The sequence below is a fragment of the Nilaparvata lugens genome, chromosome 12 (assembly GCF_014356525.2).
Source record: "Nilaparvata lugens isolate BPH chromosome 12, ASM1435652v1, whole genome shotgun sequence".
NCBI classification, from domain to species: domain Eukaryota; kingdom Metazoa; phylum Arthropoda; class Insecta; order Hemiptera; family Delphacidae; genus Nilaparvata; species Nilaparvata lugens.
In genome coordinates, this window is record NC_052515.1 from 20,972,669 (window position 1) to 20,997,526 (window position 24,858).

The window sequence follows — 24,858 nt, forward strand, 5'->3', positions numbered from 1 at the left end:
GTGAAAATATGGTACTTTTTATGGTGCTTATATTTCCTTTTAATTATTTCATCACACTTTTTATTTCGACGAGCATAATACATTAACAAGGAAAAGTTCTGACTATGTTGTTCTATCTCTATTTTGACATTGTCATATCAAAACTAAGCATCACAAACAAGCTTTGACTTACCGGCTCAAGTGAAAACAAATAATAGCGTTTGAAAAAATAATATTTACATAATGCTTAGACGCTTTTTATTGTTGGAGTAATAGTGAGCAATAAAACATTATTATTATCGTAACTTACAATTCTTTGCTCTTTACTTATACTCTCTGCTCTTGTGTTCCATTGTGTTAAATCCAAGATGAACTTGAAAGTTTTGTTGTTTCAAGCATTGAATCTGAATTTACTGTAGTGAAGTGTCTGTTAGTTCAAAATTATAATGATAAAAGTATCACCTCTTTCGGGTTCTGATAACTCATAGGTTAAAATCACTTCGCTTATATATGGGCTACTTGTTTCAAATAAAAACTATATAAAAACTTTTAGTACCCTTTTATTAAAAACTTTAAAATATTTTAACGACTAGTTTCGACCATAGATCATTTTCATAGTCCATTTTAACTTGAAAATAGTCGTTAAAATATATTAAAGTTTTTAATAGAAGGGTACTAAAAGTTTTATATTGTTTTTATCTGATAGGTTAACTGTATTAAGCTCTGTTTGGTTGAACTTCTATTGTTGCATTAATTTTTATACGTGTTATGCAACCATACCATTCATCTTTCTCCATTGTAAGGCTCTTGCAGTTTCAGTTTATCTAGATGAGAAGCTCAATTTCAGTTATTCTACGGTTAGATGAACCTAGAAGGTTATGTTTAATTATGTCTCAAAGATAAAAGGGTAGGTCAGGGAGGTTGTGTTTTTGCTTGTTGAGAACGAAACCGTTGATCAAACAGATGATTATAGATGGACTGAAATCTATATGAAATTGATGTCACCCAAAAAACTGATGCTTCATACTGAATCCTTCAAACTCGTTGACCAATCCTATTGGTTGACGTCACAACATAATCATCGGCCAATCAGAAAGCAGGACTAACCATTTTGTCACCAAAGAACCCGCCTACTTCTTACACTATTGGCTGATGACAAATGTCACATAACAAAGTGAATGGGATGTACGGATGCTCGTATTCTCTGCTCATTCTAATATTCAAAATGCTGGGATTATTTTTTGGTTATTTTCGAAGCTTATATGTACAAAAATGTCAATTTTATTTCAAAATTCTACTATAATATACCTGTGTTGCAATCAGTCATAATTATTAACCATTGCACTAATGATAAATCACATCCCTATTTTTCATGGAAATGATTTTTAATAGAATATTGATTATAAATTATGTATAGAACATGTGCTTTTGACAACTTTAATTCTATTTTGTAAAAGAACAAAGGACGATTCTGTTAGTTCCCAGACTTGGGGTAGGTTTTGTGGAATGAAAATAGATGTTCAACTCTGAAACGATTTGCCTTCTAGCAGCAGAATTTGACTTGTTTGAATCGTACTTTTTGGGTCAAATTGTGTCTGGTAGCCCAGTCCTAAACCTGGTCTCGTGCCCAAATTCATTCTCTATTCTTCATCTGTTGGTCTCTCTTTCTCCTCTTTTTTTTCTCTCTCTTTCTCTCTATATAGCTCTCTCACTTGCTCATTCACTCACTCACTCTACCTTCCCACAACCCTCGCTCCTTTTGCTCTTATAATTTTCCCCTCTCTCCTACCTCCATCATGTCAACTTATCATCCTTTTCTAATCTATGTAACTCTCTTATAATTGTTCATTATTTTTCTTCATCTACTTTATATTTCTTGATGAGAAATATATGTCATCAAATTAATTTTCAATAATCCCTATCTGTATTTTCATTCTCCCCTCCTATTTATCTTCTCACGAATTTTTCTTATGCATAACAATCTCCTAGTTCTTTTCTCTATCTATCTTCATCTAGTTTACCTTCTCCTTTTCTCATCCATCTTTGTTTTAGTTCTGTCTTCATCTTCTTTTTAGCATCATCCATCTCATTCAGTTTAAGTATTCTCTTAATTGATATTCTACAATTTCAACTTCTCGCACTCTTTTTCTTCACACCATCCTCTTTATCCCAATATTCTTCACACTACTTCACATTCAGCAGTATTCTTTCTACCATCAATCTCTATCTAATTCGTTCTCTTCACTTTAAATTCTCCAATTGTTTTACTTCTCTATCGTTCTCTTCTTTCAATTAATACTTTCCATTTATGCTTTTTCTTTCTTCCTTCCTCATCTATTTCTCTCTTCCTCTCGCCTACTCCACACTATCTTCTAATCTTTCTTTCTCTCAATTGCTATCTCCTTCTTCTCTCCTTTTAATACAATATCATTCCCTTCCTTCCACTACCATTACTATTATCTCTCTCAATATTTTTCCTCGCCTATTTTTTTTACGCTTTTCGCATCCAACTTTGTATTTCTTCTCCTTTTTTGATCCTACTTACTCTTCCTCCCTCTTTCTCTCTATGTCAATCTCTCTTTCTTGAAAAAAATCAATCAATCTTTCTCCTTTTCTCTTTATCTTTCTGTCGTTCTCCCTCTTTCTTCTTCTATCCCATCCCTTTCCACACGTTCACTAACTCCTTCTCTCTCAAACAAATCGCATCTTATCTTCATAATGTCCAATAACACTCAAGCTTTAAAATTAATGTAGATAGAAATAGTTAGCTATATTAAATACAGTATATTTTAAACTATAAATTGAACCAGCATATTCTGTATTGCAATGTACATAAAGAAATGCAATTCAATATAATACACACTATGTCTCCAACATTTTCATTGCCTCTCTCTTTTTCTCTCTCTTTCTCGCGTTCTTAGTATCTCTTTTCAATCCTCCTCTCTTTCTTCCCAACTCTCTGTCTTTATTCTTCTCACTCTCTCTCCCTCACTCGCCCTCTGTTTCTTTCCCACTCCTCTCAATCATCCTCTTTCCCTCTCTCTGTCTTACTTTTTCATTTCATTATTTAAGTCTCTCTTTCTCTGAGTAGAGATTCGGAATGTAGCTAAGACAGGCCTCACGACCGACTACCATGTGGATGGTTAATTTTTTTGGAGCGGTTACAAATTTAAAGCGATAGTATTTTGACATCGAGCGCTGCCAATTGGACAGATCGAATAGTGGTGCTGCACTAGTAAGAGACAGAACACGACTAGGCTCACATTAATGATCTATCGCGCCTGTCAGCCTTAATAGGAATCTGCTTTGCGAGACTCATCCATTAATAACTGATCGATCATTTTTGTGTTGGATTCATCGTTTCAGAAATTTTAATAGACTAGCCGTCAGGCTCGCTTCGCTCGCCTTATCCGTCTAGCCAGGGGGCTCCGCCCCCTGGACCCCCTACTGGTTCGTCCATGAATGAGATCAGCAGGCTCGCTTCGCTCGCCTGCATTTTTCATTTGAGCATTTTTATCATATGTTAGGATAATCCAGAATCTGATTTTTCAAACTGATAATACATGAAAATGATCTTCATTATGGATTCCTATAATGTTGTGAATATGACAAGTTGAGATTTGGAGCTTCCGAAATATCAGCATTTCCTGCTAATTGTACGAAATTGAGACCTGAAGGGATCTGAGTGAGCATTCCTGCTCACACAAATTTTGTTGGTTGCCGTAGTCTGCTCGAGATGAAACTTGAGCAATCATCACTTTAGATGGATGAAATTTCAAATCAGAATGTAAAATCCTTTTCAATGTATGGTCTGAAATCCTCAATGCCGACGAGCAGAACGGTCCAGTGATCATCATTGGCCTACTGTCTCCATCCGCTGTACATTTTCTGGAGTTCTAATGGATCTGCGTCTATTAGTAGTGTACTAAATTCAAATTCAAATATTCTTTATTCCAGAAAATGCATTCATACAATATTAAATACAATTACAATAATTGTTATAAAAATGTATGGAATACCCCTACAAAGACTATACATCTGTGTGTAGGGTAAATCTAAACTAAATCAATCAATCAAGTTTACTAGCAGTTCTCTCGAACTGCCGAACCCAGGAACAAATTGTGTTAGTATTGAACGGCGAAGTGCAAAATTAGTATTAATATTAGTGTTGGTATTAGAACGATATTAGTATTAATATTAGTTATTATTAGAACGGCGTTGTTACGTGGAATGTTGGAATGTCGTTGAAAAGCTCGATTCATATTGTTTGTGTAATCAACGCGAATGACAAAACTACGATGAGCACCGGTCCAAATAATGCTGTCTACTCAAATGTGGTTAAATAACGATCAAATAATATTGACCAGCATAGTGGGGTCCACGTTCTAATCTCTGTGGAAAAAATAGGACAACAGCGTTATCGATTCTCTGCCTTCTCTGGAAAAAAACTGATAACGATATGAGTTATCTGATGCAATATTAACTGTTCAACCTTGTTGAAAATTATAAAATGTATTTTATTCGTCAAGAAAATTTATTCTTCAATGCTTCAATAATGAATTTCCATAGTTAATATTAAATATTTTATTAATTATTATGTTTCCACATTATTAAAAACGATTTGGCAACCTTCTGTAGCTAGAAACCGATAGCGCTATCAGCTTTTTCGAAAGAAAGACAAGAATAGCAACACCAATGTTATTCAAATACTGCCATTAAAACGTGGACTTAATATAGAAAAATGTTAACTCTGTCACAGTTTATATGACAATCGAAGCAAACTGCTTAATCGGTTCTGCCGCACCTTGCACTTGGAATTTTTGAGATTCAAGTATTCCACAATTAAAACTATCAATTATCCTTTCCAAGTTCAACCATCATGTTTCAAATTTCATTATCTTTAACAATTGAAGTGAATAAAATCAAATTGTAAACTCTTCGTTCAAGTTTTGAAATACTACTAATCGTTTAGTAGGTCAGATTCAAATCTTTATTCCTACAGGATTTGGAAGCTGCATGTTTCTAGCTTAACTATTCAAAAGTCCTATTCTCAAGCAACTTAAACAAATTACTTGAAATTCCCAACTATTCGAGCAAGTTTTGAAATAAAGTTGGCTACTAATATCTAGTAATTAAGTACTAGTACTAGATACCTAAGGCTTATCACTTATCACGAATCAAGTCGTACTGGAACCCTCAAGATCCAATCCCAATTATTCTCAAGTCTTAAAAGTCCTATTCTTCAGCAACTGAGACAAATGATTTGAAATTGCCAACTCGTCGAAATCATATCGGTTGTGGGCGGGCGAGTGAAGAATACATTATTTCTCGTAAACGTTGAATGCCGTTGCAACAGAAAAATTTCAAATGTACACGGATTAGACGAAAATTTCCAAGACAGTGGCCTCTCTGCCAAAAAGCTTTTGGCAAGTATTAAACTAGAAAAAATGACACACACTCACACACTTACCAATCCCACACAGTTACTAGTTTTAGGCGGTCTAACAACCTTTTATTCTATTATATTGCTTCTATTTTCGGTGTTTTTTGTTACAATTACTATCAGCGCCTCCCTTGTTGGGTTTTATGACATTGGGCAGTCTCAATTAGTTATGCATTCTGTGACATTGTTACTTATGCATCGATGCATGCCTGTCTTACAATGTTGTACAGAGACTTCTGGTAAGAACTCATCTTTCTTTCATAGGTTTGTAGCCATAAGAGGGGATTTCTTCACACTGACAGTAAAGCGTATTTTATTGTTGTGATTTATGTGATGTGATTTCATTGAGAAATGAAATAAATTCCAATATAATAAATATAGCTATTTAAAATAGGGTCATTCTTTTTTGTACACACTGTATAATGTATTTTTAATATATTGTCACAGAAACAAATACTTGACGGATGAGAAGCATCAATAAAACATATTACATATTCATGCATGGATATATTTTGATAGCTGTGCTTCCTTCCTCAGTCCTATTTCTCATGTATAATTCAAATATTTTAAACATCCTTGAATGGAATCTGTTATTTGAAACGTGATGTTGAGGAAGAGAAGAGATTTTATGCTAGCGCCTGCTTTTTCTTCCCAATATCTTGATGTTTTTGAACCGATAAACGAATACAAGTTTATTGAATTCTTCCGGATTATTCTTGGATTGGAAAACCCTTTGGCGTAAACAGAATTTTGGACATAAACTGAAAATTTGGACTATATTATTTATAGGAGTGGCTGTTGTCGAGTGGATTAAATGCTGACTTTATAGTTCAGAGGCCTGGGTTCAAATTCCAAGATATTTTTCTCGAGCCACTCCAGTGTTTCGGATGGACACGTAAAGACGTCGGTCCCGGCTGCCTATTAACAGTCGTTAGGTCATGTATAGTCCGTACAAAATTACTTCTTACTTGGAGGAAAATGCGGTGCAGAGAAATGGAGGGAGATCAGCCAATTACAGTGATTAAAAAAGTCATAGGTAGAAGCGCAGTTGCCAATTTGTCAGTCGTCTGACTGTTTGCAGACAGGAAACTTTGTATGAGCACATGAACAGTCACTAGAATTGAATTGAATTGAATTTATTTGTTTCCAACAAAATACAGCATACAATGCACATTTATACACAGCATACATAATAGAATAAGTATAAGTTCACAATTACTGAAACTACGCTCACATGAACCTTAAGGTTTGTTTGTGAGTCGTGAGTTCGAATATCATTATTAAAAAATTGAAAATAATCAAATAAAAGAAGGATATCAAACTCCAAAATTGATAAAACAAAAATGTTCCATAATAAGAAAACAAAGATATTGTCAACATCACCATCAATTCTACTAATTTTATTAAAAATGTTCCACATGAGTATTGGAAAGAATATAAGAATTTAATTGAGAAAACATTGATATACTTCTAAACAAGGTAAAAATATTTAAGTAAATATTACAAATGGAAAACGAAGAATAATAATACTTTATGAGGAAATAAAACTCTTGATAATTCTACAACTAAATTATAAAAAATAGATTAAAGGATATAGAAGTGTTTTTATCTAAGATAACCAGGACATTGGTAGAGGCATGTCCCTATACAATAGAGGAGTGCTGCAACGCATTCTCAGGATCCCGATCCTGAACTTGACATGTTGCATGCCACTTGAGCCTTGCTCAAAAATGTGTGGCTTTACGCAACTAAATTGTAATAATAATAATAATAAAGAAACTGAGAAAAAAATGATAAATAAAATATGATGCGATATAATAATCAACTCCGTACTCATACACTCACATACATAAACACCCACACAAGCACACACATGCAGAAGTTGGTGAACACTGGCCGCTTCAAAACGGCAACATCGCGCCTCTGTATCCCTCCCGCTGTATGCTTTCTCTGCTGCGCATGTCCATCCCAAGTGAGAAGTAATTTTGTACAGAGTAAACTGAAAACTGACACAAGACCTGAGTCAGCCAGGTCACTCGATATTATTATTATTATATCGACTATATTTTTCAAAATTGTGTTAGAAATTGATAGTAAGAGCTATGTGTGTTTTTCATTCCGATATTGTGATGCTTTTGATGTAATGAATGAATAGAAATGTGAATATTTGTGTTGCTGACTTGGCTATTAATCAATGTTTGTTTACAGTTGGCGCAGAAGCGTGTAACGACGACCTGTCCTGCCTAATGATGGCGACCAATGACAGATTGGGTCTGGAGGCCATCAAATCCCTGCACAGGCAGCTCGACGATGATGCCAATGGCGCTGTCGACTTGTCCGAATCAACTGAGGTAACCGAAACATCAATATTCTAGCAAAATTTCAAGTTATTATATTATATGGCTACTTTTATATTATAGGCTACCTTATTATTTTATCTACCAATATTATTACATTTGTGTACTTTTTATCTTAAAATAAAATACATTAATAAATAAATAGGGAATTTGTTATACAGTATTATAATAGGACACATTGAAATAAATTCAACAACAAAGTACCGTTCTTATATTTTATTACGGCATGACATGTTTCAGCCCACTACAGTCATTATCAAATGAATTTGATTCTGTAACATGTGATGCAGTAATTAAATATAAAAAGGGTAACTAAACTTGATGTTTTTTTTTAACAATATTTGAACAGGAATCTTGCATAAAGAGACTTAGAACCTCCACAATGTTCTACTACGAACTGAAACAACGAAAAATTCAAGCTTGGCCCTTATTGGGCCAACATTTTTTTAAAAGCCTATTCTTCGTTTCCTTATTATCATAAGTGATCATGATTTAATCAATGAGAAATGAAGCATTTAAGTCTGAACTCTGGAACTCGGAAAACTCTCTGTATTGAATGCCAACTGTTAGATGTTGATGTTTGTCAAATGTTTTGAGTCAGAATCATTTTAAAATAGACATTAGCGAATTGATTCATTTCTCAACTTCTACTCCCACACAATTAATGTGAGTGTTGTTATCGAAACTAGGGATCAGTGACCCATAAATAATAATCTAGTGCCTTTTCCTCTTTGAGAATATTAGTATTCATGTTAGTTAATTCTTTATGCACTTTTTCTTACTACCTACTAGGTAGTTGAATTTAAAACATAGTGTGATTGACTGGAAAAAGTTCAATTAACTGACAAAGGTTTCTCTTTTCTCTAATTTTTAAAACCTCTGGTTTCAACCGCTATCTTTTTAATCTATGTAACAAACAACACTGATGAAAAACATTGGTAGATAAAATACTAAGGCAATCCTTGTGTTATTTTTCTTCTAAATTTAGGTGATGACAATTCAAAAAGTAGGTTAGGATTCCTTTACTAGTCCAATTTAAAGTGTGTTACCATTGAATATTAATAGAATTTCTCTTTTAGAATGCTCTTTGCTATAAAGATGGAAAGTTGGAGGAGAGTTGAGAGAAAATTCAGGTTGGAGAAGAGTTAAATGAAAAGACTAAGAAATTGTCTTAGAAATATAATTGTCATAAATTGTTCTATACATACATTTTAGAATTGAAATATTATATTATTATATTTCATATTTTATTTAATATGAATAATTACCACAATATCACAATACGTCTTATAATTGAAATATTATATTACATATTTTATTTAATATGAATAATTACCACAATATCAACTTCTCAACTACACAAAAAGTTGGAGAAAAGTATTCAAAATGTAACTGGAACTGTTCGGAACCCACCTAAAACTGCAGGTCTACTTATCTTGTCATCCTAATCTCTCACATTTTCTACACACAAACTTATTCAGGCATTAAACTCAGTAATGTTTTTTTCTTTAATGAGAAGTTGGAAGATCGTTAAAAGTATGAAAGTATGAGGAAAGAGATAAATGACAAAATTATATCATCGAATCAATGTGGTAAGTCTCTTATCCCGCTGTTAGTCATGTAATGCTTCGACTTTGTCTCCAGAGATATCATCTGGCGAGTTACAGCGATAACAAGCAACAATTGGTTGTTGTCACAAATTATTCAATCAACATTCAACAACTGAATTGACAGTTGACGGTTTGGATCAAATGATGAAAAGAAATGCACGCAGATGAATTGCTGTCGGTTTCTTTCAGTCAGTTTTCCTCCTCCTTCCTCTTCTCTTTCTTCTCCTCCTCCTCCTCTTCTTCCTCTTCCTCCTCCTCCTCTTCTTCCTCATCCTCCTCCTCCTCCTCCTCCTCCTCCTCCTTCTCCTCCATCAACTTCTTCTTTAACTCTCCATCCCACTCACCATCGTTTTACTTCTTTTTTTGTTGAAATTAATTGTGTGGGGGGCCAATTTAAAATTACTACTGTGATAGCGTTTATGTACCACTCATTCCAATCTAAGAGCAGTAGAAGATGTCTTGACAGTTTTATACTGATTGAAAGTAGTTGTAGTAGATAAAACTGGAAAGTGATAAATAATAATAAACTGGGAAGTCATTTTTGTGTTGAACTAATGCTCCATAATATTTTGAATCATGATCTTCAACAGAATCCATATTTTGTAGCATTGATGGAGGAAAATTTAAATCCTCAATAAATTCCATTCACTTCCTTTTTTTGATTGTCCATTGAAGTAAAAATGTGCTGTTCATTGTTTTTTGTGATTTTATATAAGTCGAAGGATGCACAAGAGAGGATCGGATTCGGAATGAAAATATAAGAAGAGAATGTGATGTCCAACCACTGTTGAGTTTGATAAAAACATAAAGAAATAAGTGGTCAGATCATGTCCTTAGAATGCCACAAGACCGTTTCCCCATTGAATGCTCTACTCCCCAGCCATTAGGCAGAAGAAGTATTGGTATACCAAGGAAGAGATGGGCGACGGAACAGGCTTGAAAAGCCTAATCCATTATGATGTGTTTTTTATAATTTATTTTTCTGAAGGAATGGTTTTATAGGGCTGCACAAAGCAAGGCCTGTGTACTATTTCATTTAGCTATCAAATCAGTGCAATAGGAAACAAAAACACACCAAAAGCCAGACAGAGGTCCAAAATTTTTCTTCTTACATTTTTCAATAAAACTTATGCATATAAAGTTAGTTCTTCTGAAGGCATATCCTGATTCTCTAAATATATTACATCAAGCATCCAATAAACTAGCTAATGAAAACTATACATTGTGAATTTTTAATTTTGAAACCAAATATACGAGAGAATAGAAATTATTCAACGTCATATCAAAATAATATCAAACCGAATTATTGATTTATCAAAAAACTTCTAATACAGAACAATGTGAAATGTCGAACCACTTACAATTATACCATATGAATATCACAAGAACATCTTTCTTGCTATAAGAACAAAGGCTAAAAGCTTATCGTGGCATTAGCAGTATCTGTTTTCTGTTCTCAATCCTATTTCTTTATTTGTTCAACATCTCTCATATCCGTGTTTTCCTGATTAATTTTCAGTTCCTTCGAGAAGAGTTGAAGTATGAGGACGGAGCTGAAAGGAGACAACGAGCATTCCATAAAAATGATGACATGCATATTAGCGTTAAGGAATTGTGGGAGGCATGGCTCAGGTCTGAGGTAAGATTCAACACAATTTTATTGAATTTGTAGTCAATTTTAGTAAATATTCAGTCAATTTTATTTGTAAATTATAGTTTTATTTAGTATATACAAATTCTACATAAAATATTCGTTTGTTTTCTAGAAATCTCGTTGATTCCATGAAGTTGATTCCGTTGATTTAGGACTGACTTTTAAAACTAACAACTATCGAACTAAAGATTATCAAAGACTGATACAAAACAACTACATGAAACCAATAGAAATGGGAAGAATATGAATAGGGCATTAGTCAATTGACATCAATTGCTTCTAATCAATACTTTCTTACAAGGCAGTTATAATATGCAGACTGCATCTTGCTCTAGATGCGTAAGATCATACGAATAATAATGAACTTGTGATGCACAAGACATATTGATAAATTCTAAAGATCAGTAACATGGTAACATCCATACAAATTGTATCACAAGACATGTCACATCATGTTATAATGTAGTCTGCATTTCGCTCTAGATGCATAAGTTCATATGAATAATGAACTACTTGTGATGTACAAGAGAAACTCATGAATTCAAGATATTATGTAAAAATAGGAATATTTAGGATTGATCAGAATATTGCATTTTTAAACTTGGTAATGTAGCCTATTAAGCTTCAAAAATACCTCCAAAAATTCAACAGCCCTATTAAGAGAGTAAATCATAAGAGAAGATTAGTTTAGATTTCAGGAGAAAAGGGTATTATATATAAATAAAGATATAAGTATGAGTACCGTTTTCTATTTGATTCTATTTATTTTCCAATTACTAGATTATGGCATTATAGAGTCGAAACATGTTGTGACTAAATAATTTTTAAAAAGGGTACTTGGATTTTTATTTATATTTATATTCAAACATAGCCCTAAAGAAAAAAGACAATTTGATGGGTATTATATATTATGATACGAACAGATAAAATTGCACCTTTAACGCTAAGATACTGTTAACCATGTAGATCTAGTTATATTCACTAGTATCTGAATGATTTCTCCCGTAATAGTAAAGTGCCGTATTTTGATTGATGATTGTTGTAAGTCTGAATTTTATATTGCAACAAAAATCGTGCATTACACATTATGGAAAAGGAAATTATCAGATAGTGATCGTACACGTTTATTATTATTGAGAATGAAGAACAAGATCATAAAAAGACATTATTATGGCTAGTAAAATTATACTTTTTATACCCCATACAATTAGACAGTAGTCATTATATATATACATTATACATAAAATCACTTCACATGGGCTACTTTATTCAAATTAATAAAAACAATATAAAACTTGTAGTACCCTTTTATTAAAGCATTTTAAAAACTTTTAAACATTCTAACGACTTGTTTCGACCTACTTTGGCCTAATTAAAATGATTTAACTTTTTAACTTAAAAATGATTTAACTTGAAAATGGCCAAAGTAGGTCGAAACTAGTCGTTAAAATGTTTTTGAGTTTTTAAAATGTTTCAATAAAAGGGTACTAAAAAATTGGTTTTATTCATACATTATACAGTATACATAGGATTTAATAGATAAATAACTTCAAAAGAAAAAATCAAATTTGTAAAAAGTTCTAAATTAAAAACTAACAGTTCTTCAATTGAGAATCTCATTCAGTTTTTTTATTCTCCTCATTGTTTCCCTAGATATCTAATTCATGTGTTATAATTAATTTTGATCTAATTTACCGTATTAAATATCCATTATTATAAAACAAGGTCACACATAATACTGGAATGTATAAACCATCGACTACGGTAGCATTAGGCCAATTGTTGTATGCTCGCCCCGCCCCTTCCAATTAAATCTAATTTTATCTCAGATCGTGAGAAATGTTTGACCAACTTGTGTGCCTTCTAGAAGTCAGCAGTCGATAATTATTCAATCATTTCAAGTGGTTCACTGAGTTTTGTGGGAGTGTGAGTTGGCAAAATTAGTTTCAGAATGGGTCTACTTTTGTGTTTGTTTGGTTTGCTAAACACTTAGCAGTTTAGAAATACTTTACTGGTCATGTTTGTAGCATGAGCTCTGCACTACAAACGTTTGTATAGTTTAATGTTCATGATTTATTCGAAGAAAAGATTGAACTAGAGGTGTTTGTGTTGATGTTAATATCCTCCAGTGTTGAGTGTTTCGAAATTAAGTATATCAAACGTGGTGGCACTGAGTATTTATTTTGATTCTCAGTAGAGGTAATGTTTTCCTACTTCATTTGCCGCAATATTTCTCGTAATTATCCTCTATACGTCCCTATCATTATGGTTTCTTTCTAATCTTGATTGATACATGTTTCAGTTGTAAGCTATTTTTAATGTATTTATTGTAATTGTGACTAATGATGTTCTATGGAGCATTTTATGGTTGATATTGTCCAAAGATTGATGAAGACTCAACAGTCTCAAATCACGAGGATTCCTAGTATTGAAATGAAAACTCTCTTTGACATCAATAAAACATTCCAATTGAAAAACATTTACTTGAAAAATTGTATCAAAATACATTTTATTGTTATCAAAGCTGTTTGTTTTCAAACAACCAATTTTTCACATGAGTATTTTAAGTTGAGCATGCTCAAGTGCTTTTCAAATCGGCTATTTTCTGGTTTTCTATCTCTATATTTTCCTATTTCCCCCATACTCGAACAGTCCAATATTAATTAATTCAAGGAATTGGCTCTCGAAAGATGCTGAACGATTGTTATATCTGATAATTATTGTCAAAATCATTTTTTGATTTAGCCCTTTATTATCTTGTAAAAATATAACTAATGCATTTTATTGAAAATATCTTGATTTTCTTCCAGTTAAAATTTATTGAATGAGAATTGATATTGTGGAATTTTTCCATAATAATTGAAAAAACACAGTTTTATTTTGTCACATCCACATTTATTAGACATTTATACAGTACTGCAGTTTTGCGTTGAAACACTACAACTGAAGTTGTGTTGGTTTCAACACGGAACTGCAGTCCTGTATTAATGACTGTCTAATAAATGTGGATGTGACAAAATAAAACTGTGCTTTTTTCAATTTTGTTCTAGTTATTGAATTCTACCCTCTCTATCAATGATTTGACAAATATATGAATAAACTATCAATGAATTGACAAATAGATGAATGAATTTTGAATGAAATGACTTGTATTTTTCAGGTTCACAACTGGACAGTGGAGCAGACGACAGAATGGCTGACAAGCAGCGTGGAGTTGCCTCAGTATGTTCCAGTATTCATTGTAAACAAAGTTACTGGTGCCTCTCTTCCACGGTCAGTTCATTCACTTTTCTTCTAATAGTTCTAAAACCATCCAAAATAGTGACTTCTTATCAAACCTCTACTCGATTAGAAACTTCTTACCTTTTGTTGCTATTTTTCTATTTATTCAACTACACATAATTCATAAAAATTAATTTTTGTCAAGGTAGATGCCCACATGAGCTTGTGTGTGGGTAATGGAAGGGAAGTTGGTGAGCGATAAGTAGAGACCTACTGTTTCAGGTGGCTTCCGAACCATCAGGAATTTATTTTGCATAACTGACTGCTAGCTGAGGTGGCCTCAAGAAGACACGTTTCCCTTTCCTTGATAAGAAATACGTTGTTTCTATACTTTTGTGTTATACTATGTGATATTATTATAGTGATTTTTGTGATATTATGCGCAGTTCAACTATAATTTATCTACTGAGGCCAATATGCACAATCTCGGTTAGAACGAAGATAGATCGGTGTTTGTTTAAGACGTTTTGTTCAGGTGCGTACAGACTTATGCGCCACGAACACGCGCATATCAGTTTTCATCAGCCGATGCTATTCTTATTATATCTGTATTTGTACAAAAACAGTAAGTACAAATATAATAAGCTTAGCCAACTGATGGGAAGCGAAATACACGTGTTCGTGGCACAGGTCTGTACGCAGCTTGAAATGTGAACATGTCTACATGTATTGGTAGATTATCATTTAACGTAGATGGTGGAAGTGATCATATATACATAATATGCAACAAATATGACATAGAAACGTGAAAATAGAGAATCACAGTACCCTGTTTCCAACTTTATTTTATTTCTCATAACATGTTTCGACCTATAATGTCATTTTCAAGTGACATTATTAGTCAAAACCTGTTGAACCACAAAATAAAGTTGAAAACAGAGTACTTTGATTTTTTTTATTTTTTTGTAAATACAAGTAGCCCCTCACCAAGAAAGTGAATAATGACAATGAACCTATACAAAAGAGCAAAACCTACCAATTTAAAAAATAATTATTGGTGATGTTTTCTTATGTGTTTTTTACTTATTCCTATTTTTGTAGATTATCTTCTGTTCCTCAACGTATTTGGTTTTCTAATTTGATGTTGTTTCTATTGCAGTCTGGCAGCGAGCAATATGCAGTTCATGACGAATGTATTGGGAATCAAAGATCCGATACATAAGCAGAAAATTGCACTCAAGGCTATGGATGTTGTCCTTTTCGGTCCACCCAAAGGTGATTTCTTCAATTCATAGAATAGAATAGAAAAAACTTTTATTGAATCAATAAGCTAACCTAAGCAAACCTTAAAGAGGCTACTTGACAAAGTACCTACCATACACTAAACATGTAAATTGAAATATAAATATTTAATATATTAGTGAACGCTATTTTTACAAGAATTTACTTTACAGCTAAATATTATCATGATTTTAAATAATTAATTGTTAGGTCAGCTCTCAGAAAACTTATAAATGTTTTTTTTTATTTATACATTGATACGTACAAAATCATTCTCAGTATTATTATGAATGATTAGGAAAGGAACAACAGGCTTAAAGCCCAAAAACTGTTCATTTCCCAAATTTAGATAGAAATTGTCCAAAAATAGATTATGTTTACAATTCATGATTTGAGTCCAAAATATATATAAACTAGGAATTTAGAATTTAAAAAAGTTGAACGCCAAATTAAATAAGAATACTTCACTAAATCATCATTGATAACTGAAAAATACTGTATTAATATTGAAATTGAAAATTTTAAAACTTGAAAAGAAACTCCAACTATAATGTTTAATAATGAAAATTCAGCCTTGTTTTCAAATTCAAATTGAGTTTTATTCACAAAATCATTATAAATACAGTACATGTATAAATAATATAAAACACTTGTGTTTAGTATAGTCAACCTGAACTTACATAAAGAAAAAGTAAAACGAAATGGCTTACAACAAAACAATACATTAGTCATAAATTTCATTATGCTACATCTAAATTATCCAACCAAATTTTTAATTTTTTTCAGTTGGGGCATATTAACAAACTCAGCACAATTATCTGAGTTTGTTTCAATTATCATTGATTAATTTATTATATTTCAAAATTTTAACAATGTATATTTTTTTAAATATGTTAGCTAACTCATTACTTGAAAAATATGATAGTGGTGACTCTTTCTTGTCATTCTACGTATTTGTTCATTATTATTCTATCCTTATGAATTACTTGAAAAACCTGATAGTGGTGACTCTTCTACAACTTTATTTCCGTCGTTCTATTATTATTATTCATTCATTATTCTTTAATTTTGATTAATGAATTTGTATTGCAGATACAACTCATTACTTGATACATCCTATTGCGGAGGCACTGCCTTTAGTTTATCTGTCTTTCTACGTATCTGTTAATTATTCTTCTATTTTAATTTATGATTTCGGAATACAGATACAACTCTTCACTTATGAAACCTTATTGCGTTGACTTTTTTACTACTTTATTTGTCTTGCCATTTATGCTTTCATTCGAATTGATTGATTTGTATTGCAGATAGAACTCATTACTTGAAAAAATCTGATAGTGATGACTCTTCTACAACTTTATTTACGTCTTTCTATTTATCTATTAATTCATTATTTTTTTAATTTTGATTAATGAATATTGTATTTAATGAATGTTGATTGATGAATATTGTATGAATGTTGTATTGCAGATACAACTCATTACTTGAAGGACCTGATCCTGGTGACTCTGTTGCTGGGAGCTCTAAGCTGCTGTTGGTATGCCTACAGGCAGAACAAGAACTCGCGTCGGCATCTCAGGCGCATGATGAAGGACATGGAGGGGCTGCACAAGGCCGAATTGGCTCTCGAAAACCTCCAGGTAGGCTACTTACCAACTGTAACACTTATTGCTGCAACTGTCTATAAAAAGACTATCGGATTTTTTTAGATTGACGGTCAGTCTTTTAGGGCTTGAAAAAATAAGGACTTTAGTAGTAGACATCAGGAAATAATACAAATAAAGTCAAAATTACATTCAACTCAATTTATTTAGAACACACGGGGAGCGGTCGTAAGAGGATCTTGAGTTATATCCATGACAGCTCTGATTGCTCTTAGATTGTCCAGGCCCTTGAATTTAATACGCCATCGTATTGTATTGCAGTTCAATTAGATGATATCATTTTACGGCGGTAAAATTCGACTGCTTTTTCGTGCAATTGGTCTCACGACTGGTATGTTTTGTAGACTTCAGTAGTAGACGTCATATTCAAATCAAGTCAAAATTTCATTTAATTCAATTCATACAGAAATAAATTCATTACAAGGCAAATAATAATAATCGAAATTATATGTGTAAAATAGAAAATGTGTTATTAATATAAACATATAATGAGTGTTATTACTCCCCGCTTGGACGATTAGTCCGTGTGCATAGAGGAGTCGCTTCTGAACTGTTAAAAAAGAATTGCTGGGGAGAAAAAATTAATTATCAATAGATCAAAATTCTGATAATAATTTTATAATATCTTAATGAATCAAAATTCGGAGGAGGAACAGTTTTGGGCTGTGCCTGCTGGTCCTCCCCCAATTATTTTAATGAATCTTGAATAAATGAATAAATAAATTAATATTACCAGTAACTTACAATAATAGTCTCAAACATATTGTTCGGCTGCGATAATGGTTTATTCATCATAATATAAAAAATTACCGTATCGTTGGAAAAATTGAGCAACACAAGAGGTCATTAAGTTACTATAATTGTCACTTATGTGGAGACATGTGTGTGTGCCTACCTTTACCCGATGGCTGCGGGTCTCTGTTTCTGTCTCCATACACGTGAAAATTATAGTGCCATTTGTATTGTATATGATGGAATATTGAATACCACTTGTTACGCACATTAGTAGGGCTACAATTCTATGCAGTTAGTTTTAATCGGAAGGGAAGTAAACCCTTTGTTACAATATGGATCTCTTCATGAAGTATTTAATAATTACTTTTCAAATAGTTGTATTTTCAAGACTTTTTAGAAAGTCTAGCTCAGATTGTTGGAAAATGTTGAGGTATCAATCCTGAGAAATGAGCCACTTATTGCAATCAGTGTCCTAGTGGGTTAGTGGGTAGAGTTCCAATTTTGTATCAATCTCTACTACTTTTAGATTACCCTCTTCCACTTTTAGATTACTTTGTAGCAGTAAATAATTATTATAATTGCATGGTTATATTATGGTTATAAATTATTAATTTTGCAGTTTGATTACTTCCGTCTATTGAAGCTGGAATCAGAAACAGAAAAAAGTAGAATTAGTTATGGTGCTCTACAATATCTCTGAAAAATCTACACATTATTCATACGGATAGACAATACTATGTAGAGATTGAATGCTTGATAACTACTGTATTGAAAACTATAAAAGTTTCATGAATCCAGTGTGACTGATCGATTAAATTTTCTCTTTCAAACTGGTCAGGTTCTATTGAATCATCACAGAAAGGAAGTGAGTAAATTCATCACCTTTAACACATTTTTTGATATCTTTACAACTTTTTAGAAATCTGCATGCAAAATATGAATCAATTAGGTATAAAAATATCGTTTCAAGTATACATTTTTCTATTTCTGGAAAATAGTATTGAACTGAACTCTGAAGTAATTTCTAGAGATGGTGTTGTTTGTGTAATATTTTTTAAATTATCAACAAATAGAATACTTCAATATTTGAGAGGTATACGCTATCAAATATATATTTGTTCCAGCAGAAAAAATTGATTAATCTCTGTTCATCATTGCGGGAAGAGGTTGGCTCTGTGGTCGTGTTGATTAGCTATCGATAAGAAGCTAAAATCCTTGTACCTGCTACTTCCGTTGCAAGGGAGACCACATGAAGAGCCGACTTCTCCAAATATAATTCATTATTATAGTCTCAATAATCGCTTCCTGGTAGTTCGGAAACTATCTGTCGTAGTTCGGAAACCATTTTGTCTGCTGAATCAAAGATATATTTGATAGCGTATATATATTTGAAGTTGTAGATCCGCTCATTTCTCATCAAAATCAGTCTCATTATCCATGGCCAAGCCTGGGGATTATGTGGATATCATACTCAGCAAAAAATGACCTTTTCCATATCTATGGAATTAGTAGTTTTTCTTCTCAATTATTATTGTCAATTTATCTTCTCATTTACCTTAATTAAAAAAAATTATTTTCATAAACAATAGAATACTACAAGCCGGTTATGTAAGTAAGCTCATAAACTAAAGTAACAGAGTTTATCACAAGTAAGTTAAGGAATTTTTATCAACCAGGCTTAATCTTTGGTGGGTTTTTTAGTTATTTTAGCATGTTGATGTGTTTTAGAAAGAGCTGGAGCGAGCCAAACAAGAGCAAGAGAACGCCACTTCGGAGAAAGTAGATCTGGAGAGGAAGCTGCAACAGCAGCGCAGTCTGGAGGGATCCGAACTCAGGACTTCCTACTCCGATCTGGAGGTGTCACAGCTCAAAGCCGAGATTGAGGTTAGTGGAAATGGGAGGGTCTAATTTTGGCACGTTCTCTGTTCATCAAGTACCTACTTTGACCATTTCTTGATATACTAACACAGATGGGAGGGAAGTTGAGCCATTCAGTTCGTCAAGTTTCACGGCATCAAGTTTTCGGTGCAGGATGATTCACAGTCAGCTACACCGTTGCAAACTAGTGAGGATGGGTTAGGGAAAGGCTCTTGAAATTTTCAACTTCAATATTATATTCAAAATTTTATATTTGTTTGTTTTTTAAATGTGAATTTGTGTTTGGAAATAAGTTTTCTCAATTTTAAACTTTATAAAATAGAAAATCAGGGAGTGAAAGTGCAAATTTTTAGTGAGAAAACATCAAGAACCCAATATATAACCTGTAAACTTGGGTGTTAATAGGAAATGACATTGGGTAATACGGCAAGGCAGAACATCCAAAAGGATCTCTCTGCTGATAAAACCCATATAAATGAATAGAAAAGGGAAAGGTTAGGAGTTAGTTTTTGCTTTTGAATGGCAATATACTCGTATTATTCAGAACGTTTTGATAATTTTAGAATTAAATAGATGAAACTGTATCCACTGGACTTTCTGAAAGGAACGGGAACTCAACGAACTGAAAACTTGATGTACTGGAGTTGACTATCCGGGCTAATTCTTGATCGACTGAGATCTTGATCAAGTGAATAAATAAAAAGGTTTTTTGTATTGGTTTTCTAAATTAGTTCTAGCCAACGTGATACCCTGTAAAAGGTGTGTAAGATAAATGAGAGAGGTCTACTTTTCACAGAACTACTACTAAGCAGTGAAGGTCTACCTTGCTTGGAGGTAGAATAATATCAATATCATTCAAATCAAATAATTTTATTTGCCATTTGAACAAAAACATTATAGACATTTTAATAAGAGAAGCTAGAATCTAGATTTCAAATCAATCACAAGTAAGATCAAAAACAAACAAAACAATACAAAATATTAGTTTATCAACTATTTAGATGAATTCTAATCATTGATTTTTTTATTTTGAATATTTTCTCTGATTTTAGATGCTGAGAAACGAGCTTAATTTCTTAATTATTTCGATTTCATTATTTTCAATATTCTTCTATGATTTTAGATGCTGAGAAACGAGCTTCAGCGCGCCGAGGGTGAACTGGAGGACAGATGTTGGTCACCTCCTGCCGGCTTACAGCAGTGGTTGCAGCTAACACATGAAATCGAAAACAAGGCCTATGTCAAGAAGAAAGTCTCCGCTGAGAAACAACTTACACAGGCTAGAGAAGCTGTAAGTAGATACTATCGCTTTCACATTATTTCAATTTCAACTTACCCTACTGTATTTAATTATGCTCCCTCCTATACTTAATTTAAAAAAAAAATCTTTTATTTTTTTGTGATAATCATTAGAAGTGTCAACATAACCATAACGACATGGTCTGGTGGTAAGGATCGTTACAAACTTACAAACTTTTTTTTTATTTATTCTTTTATCTTTTTCAGTCCATTCTATTGCTTTACTAAAATAGTGTGTTAGACTCCCTCCAGCAGTCCGTAAGTTGCATCTTACGTGCTGGATTGTATTTTTCTTAATAAGTCGCATTAAATTTGGTTTGTGATTCATTACTATGCAGTTCTGTATATTATAAACTTGTTTATTTGTTTTTGATATGCATGTATTTTACATTTTCTTGTATTAAGCTTATTGAGATTCATTCAAACTTCGGTCTGCTAGCACCGCCTGGTCGTGGGTTCGAATCCCGCCGATGACTTGGACGTTTGACTATCTCATCAAATCACCAACGCAATTTCCATTACCCACGCACAAGCAAAAAGCTCATGAGGGCATCATCCTCAATAATTAATAACTTCATTTTGTCGTCGTCGCCGTCTTCTTACAAGGATCAGGCAATTTGCCTGCTCCGACTTCAAACTCACCATCACATCTATCTCTTACGGGGTCTGCCCACACTTCTCCTCCCAACCGGGTTATACAACATGACTGCCCTGGGAATAATAATATAATAATATTTACTTCATTATGTAAATAGTATAAAAAGACAAAATTAGAGAAAGAAGCAGTTATGGGTTTATCCTGTCGATTCTCTTACAATCATTGATTTGATGTTGTCCTTTTGTAAATAAATTAAATGATGTAGACTAACTTTCATTCAATTTCAAATTTAGTAGGAGATGGGATCAGTCACACAGAATTAATTTAATATTGTTTCAAATCTTGAGTGCGGTATTTCTGAAGAGTGTTATAGTTTGAAAAGTTGAATTTCATTTTATAAAATCATAGAAATTTATGATCAGTGTGCTATAGTGAGGTCCACGTTATAATGGCCGTGTTTGATTAGTAATGGTATTGCTATCCTCGTCTATCATTCAACAAAGTGGATAGCGCTATCTCTTTCTCGTTTTGCTCTGTTGCCAGATCGTCTTTTAACAATGTAGAATTAATAATTAATTTAAAAAATATTTCATCTTAATTATGAAAATTCATTATGAAATTATTTAAAAATATAACTTCTCGCGTAATAATATATAATTGATTATTTTAAACGAGAATGAAAAGTTAATATTACATCAATTAACCTGTATCAGCTACTGTCTATAGAAGACAGAAGATCGGCAACGTTGTTCCTCTATCTTTCTCCACTGACATTATAACGTGAACCTCACTATGGCAAATTAAATCCAATTTATTAATAATCGGAAAACAATCCTGAAATATTTTTTATTTTAATGACTTCATAGTATACAATTCGAAAAACTTTGAAAATTATCACCAGTAGAAAGTTTTTTTTAGCCGCTCGCACAGCCTTAAATTGCAGTAGAGCCAAGTTCATCATTTCTACACAACAATTGATCTACATTTATTATGAATCTCTGACATTTGTACAAAAAGAACTTGAAACATTTAAAGTGATTGTTTCTTTTGCTAAAGATTAACTGTTCTCCACAAACACTATTTTCTCTTCATCTTATTATTATACCTTGTTGTTTCCTCTTATATTATCTTAGAAACATTTCCTCTTATCCGTTATCAGTTGCCATGTATTTAGGAATAGGCATTGAGTTTCTAACTGCTCAACGTAATAATAAATTATCAAGTAAACAATATAAAATGATTCCTTTTTTATTTATTTTTAGTTGTTTATTCAACAGGGTTCTTATTTTTGTTGTTATAGTGCGAGAAGTTGAGGAAGAAAAGATCGAGTCTGGTGGGTGCTTTCGTGTCAACACATGGAAAGACAATTGACGATGTTGATCGCAGTATTGTCGAAGCAAGGTCAGTGGTGTGCTGTACACTCTCATTCAATTATCACTTTTCATGCGAAATCTTGTCCCCATTATAGTTAGCTGCCTGTGGATTCAAAATCAACATCAAACTCTCCTTTTCCGATCAATGTACAAATAATAAACTTATTATAAAACATATTTATTTATTTATTCACAATATCACATCGGAAACAACAGGTAATGACCCAAATATGTTTCCTTAACACAACAATAAGTACAGTATACAGTAAAATCAAAACAAAAAAATATACTAAAACTAATGTTTGAAAAGAAAAAAAACTTAGAAAACTACTTCTAAAACATTCCTTAATAGATTTGATGGTGAAAATTAATATATGAAGTGATGAAGGAGAGGTGTTATCAATGAAGATGATGAGAGAGCATGCAGTCTCATCTGAATGATGAATGATAAGATGAGGGTGATAATGATAACTGCCAGCAAAGAACTTTGAAAATAAGGGGTAAGTAAGAATAAAATGAGTTTGAATGTGCAAATGAAGGAAGTTTGATGTGCAATGAATGATATTCTTCTAATACTTTTCTTCAGAGTTCCTTACCTAAAGATTGATGTAGGCCCTTCTTTTCAATAAATTTATTATATTTTTAATTGATATTTGTCCTTCAAAACTTTGACATTAGGCTGTTCCTTGTTTTAATTTGTTAATTATTGGAAATTGATCATTTTCACTTGATTCTGAGAATGTTTATCCAGTTCTTCGATCTCAAGTAATTTTGAATTAATATAACTTATTCATTCTTTTTGCGTAGTAGTGTCAGTAATATTGTTGAGAATGAAAATCATGAATAAAACAACTCTAAATTGACGCTAACATCAACATCACACATAAGTATTGAATAATTCTAGTTTACACCGTTTAACTAATTCTAGTTTTTACACCGTTTTGTTACAAATTACTGGTTTAGTAGTTCAATATTGATTGTGTCATCATCAATGTCAGGAAAACTACAGATCTACTAATGCCGCATCCACACTCTCGCCAAGTGCGTACAAATGACGAGTGATGAGTGGGTGGCTGCTTTGCCAGCTCTCGCTTTCACTGGCCTTCGCTTTGATTTTTATCGAGTCGAGCGAGGGCCAGCCAAGCGTAGGCGAGTGGCCAGCCGAGTATCCACAAATGGTCACATTGCCGTGTGGATGGCACGACCAACGTGGCCAAGCTTACCAGCTTGGCGAGTTGACTTGGCGGGAGTGTGGCATAAGAAGATACCTAATATTAGAGATTGACGTGACTACTAAAACTAGTTCCCTGTAATCTCAATGAATCAGTGGTTGTAGCAATTTCAAGTATTTGATATTCATGAACTCCCCTCTTCTGATCAAGCGTATTCAAAGAGAATTATCCTATGAGACCTTACCCGTAAATGTCTTCAAATATTTTTTATTTTAATGACTTCATAGTATACAATTCGAAAAACTTTGAAAATTATCACCAGTAGAAAGTTTTTTTAGCCGCTCGCACAGCCTTAAATTGCAGTAGAGCCAAGTTCATCATTTCTACACAACAATTGATCTACATTTATTATGAATCTCTGACATTCGTACATAAAGAACTTGAAACATTTCAAGTAAAAGTTTCTTCTGCTAAAGATGAACTGTTTTCTACGAATACGATTTTCTCTTCATCTTATTATTATACCTTGTTGTTTCCTCTTATATTATCTTAGAAACATTTCCTCTTATCCGTTATCAGTTGCCATGTATTTA

At 32.7% G+C, this 24,858-nt stretch overlaps 1 protein-coding gene across 1 annotated transcript in view; it reads left to right on the plus strand.

Moving 5' to 3' along the window:
• Nucleotides 1-24,858, plus strand: part of LOC111054020 (stromal interaction molecule homolog) — a 70,732-nt gene that overhangs the window by 17,705 nt on the left and 28,169 nt on the right. The window contains exons 2-9 of the mRNA XM_039439483.1: nt 7,631-7,773; nt 10,909-11,028; nt 14,204-14,316; nt 15,425-15,540; nt 17,017-17,186; nt 19,674-19,829; nt 20,947-21,114; nt 23,021-23,128. Of these exons, the coding sequence (XP_039295417.1) occupies nt 7,631-7,773; nt 10,909-11,028; nt 14,204-14,316; nt 15,425-15,540; nt 17,017-17,186; nt 19,674-19,829; nt 20,947-21,114; nt 23,021-23,128 (1,094 nt within the window). The remainder of the gene's footprint in view (nt 1-7,630; nt 7,774-10,908; nt 11,029-14,203; nt 14,317-15,424; nt 15,541-17,016; nt 17,187-19,673; nt 19,830-20,946; nt 21,115-23,020; nt 23,129-24,858) is intronic.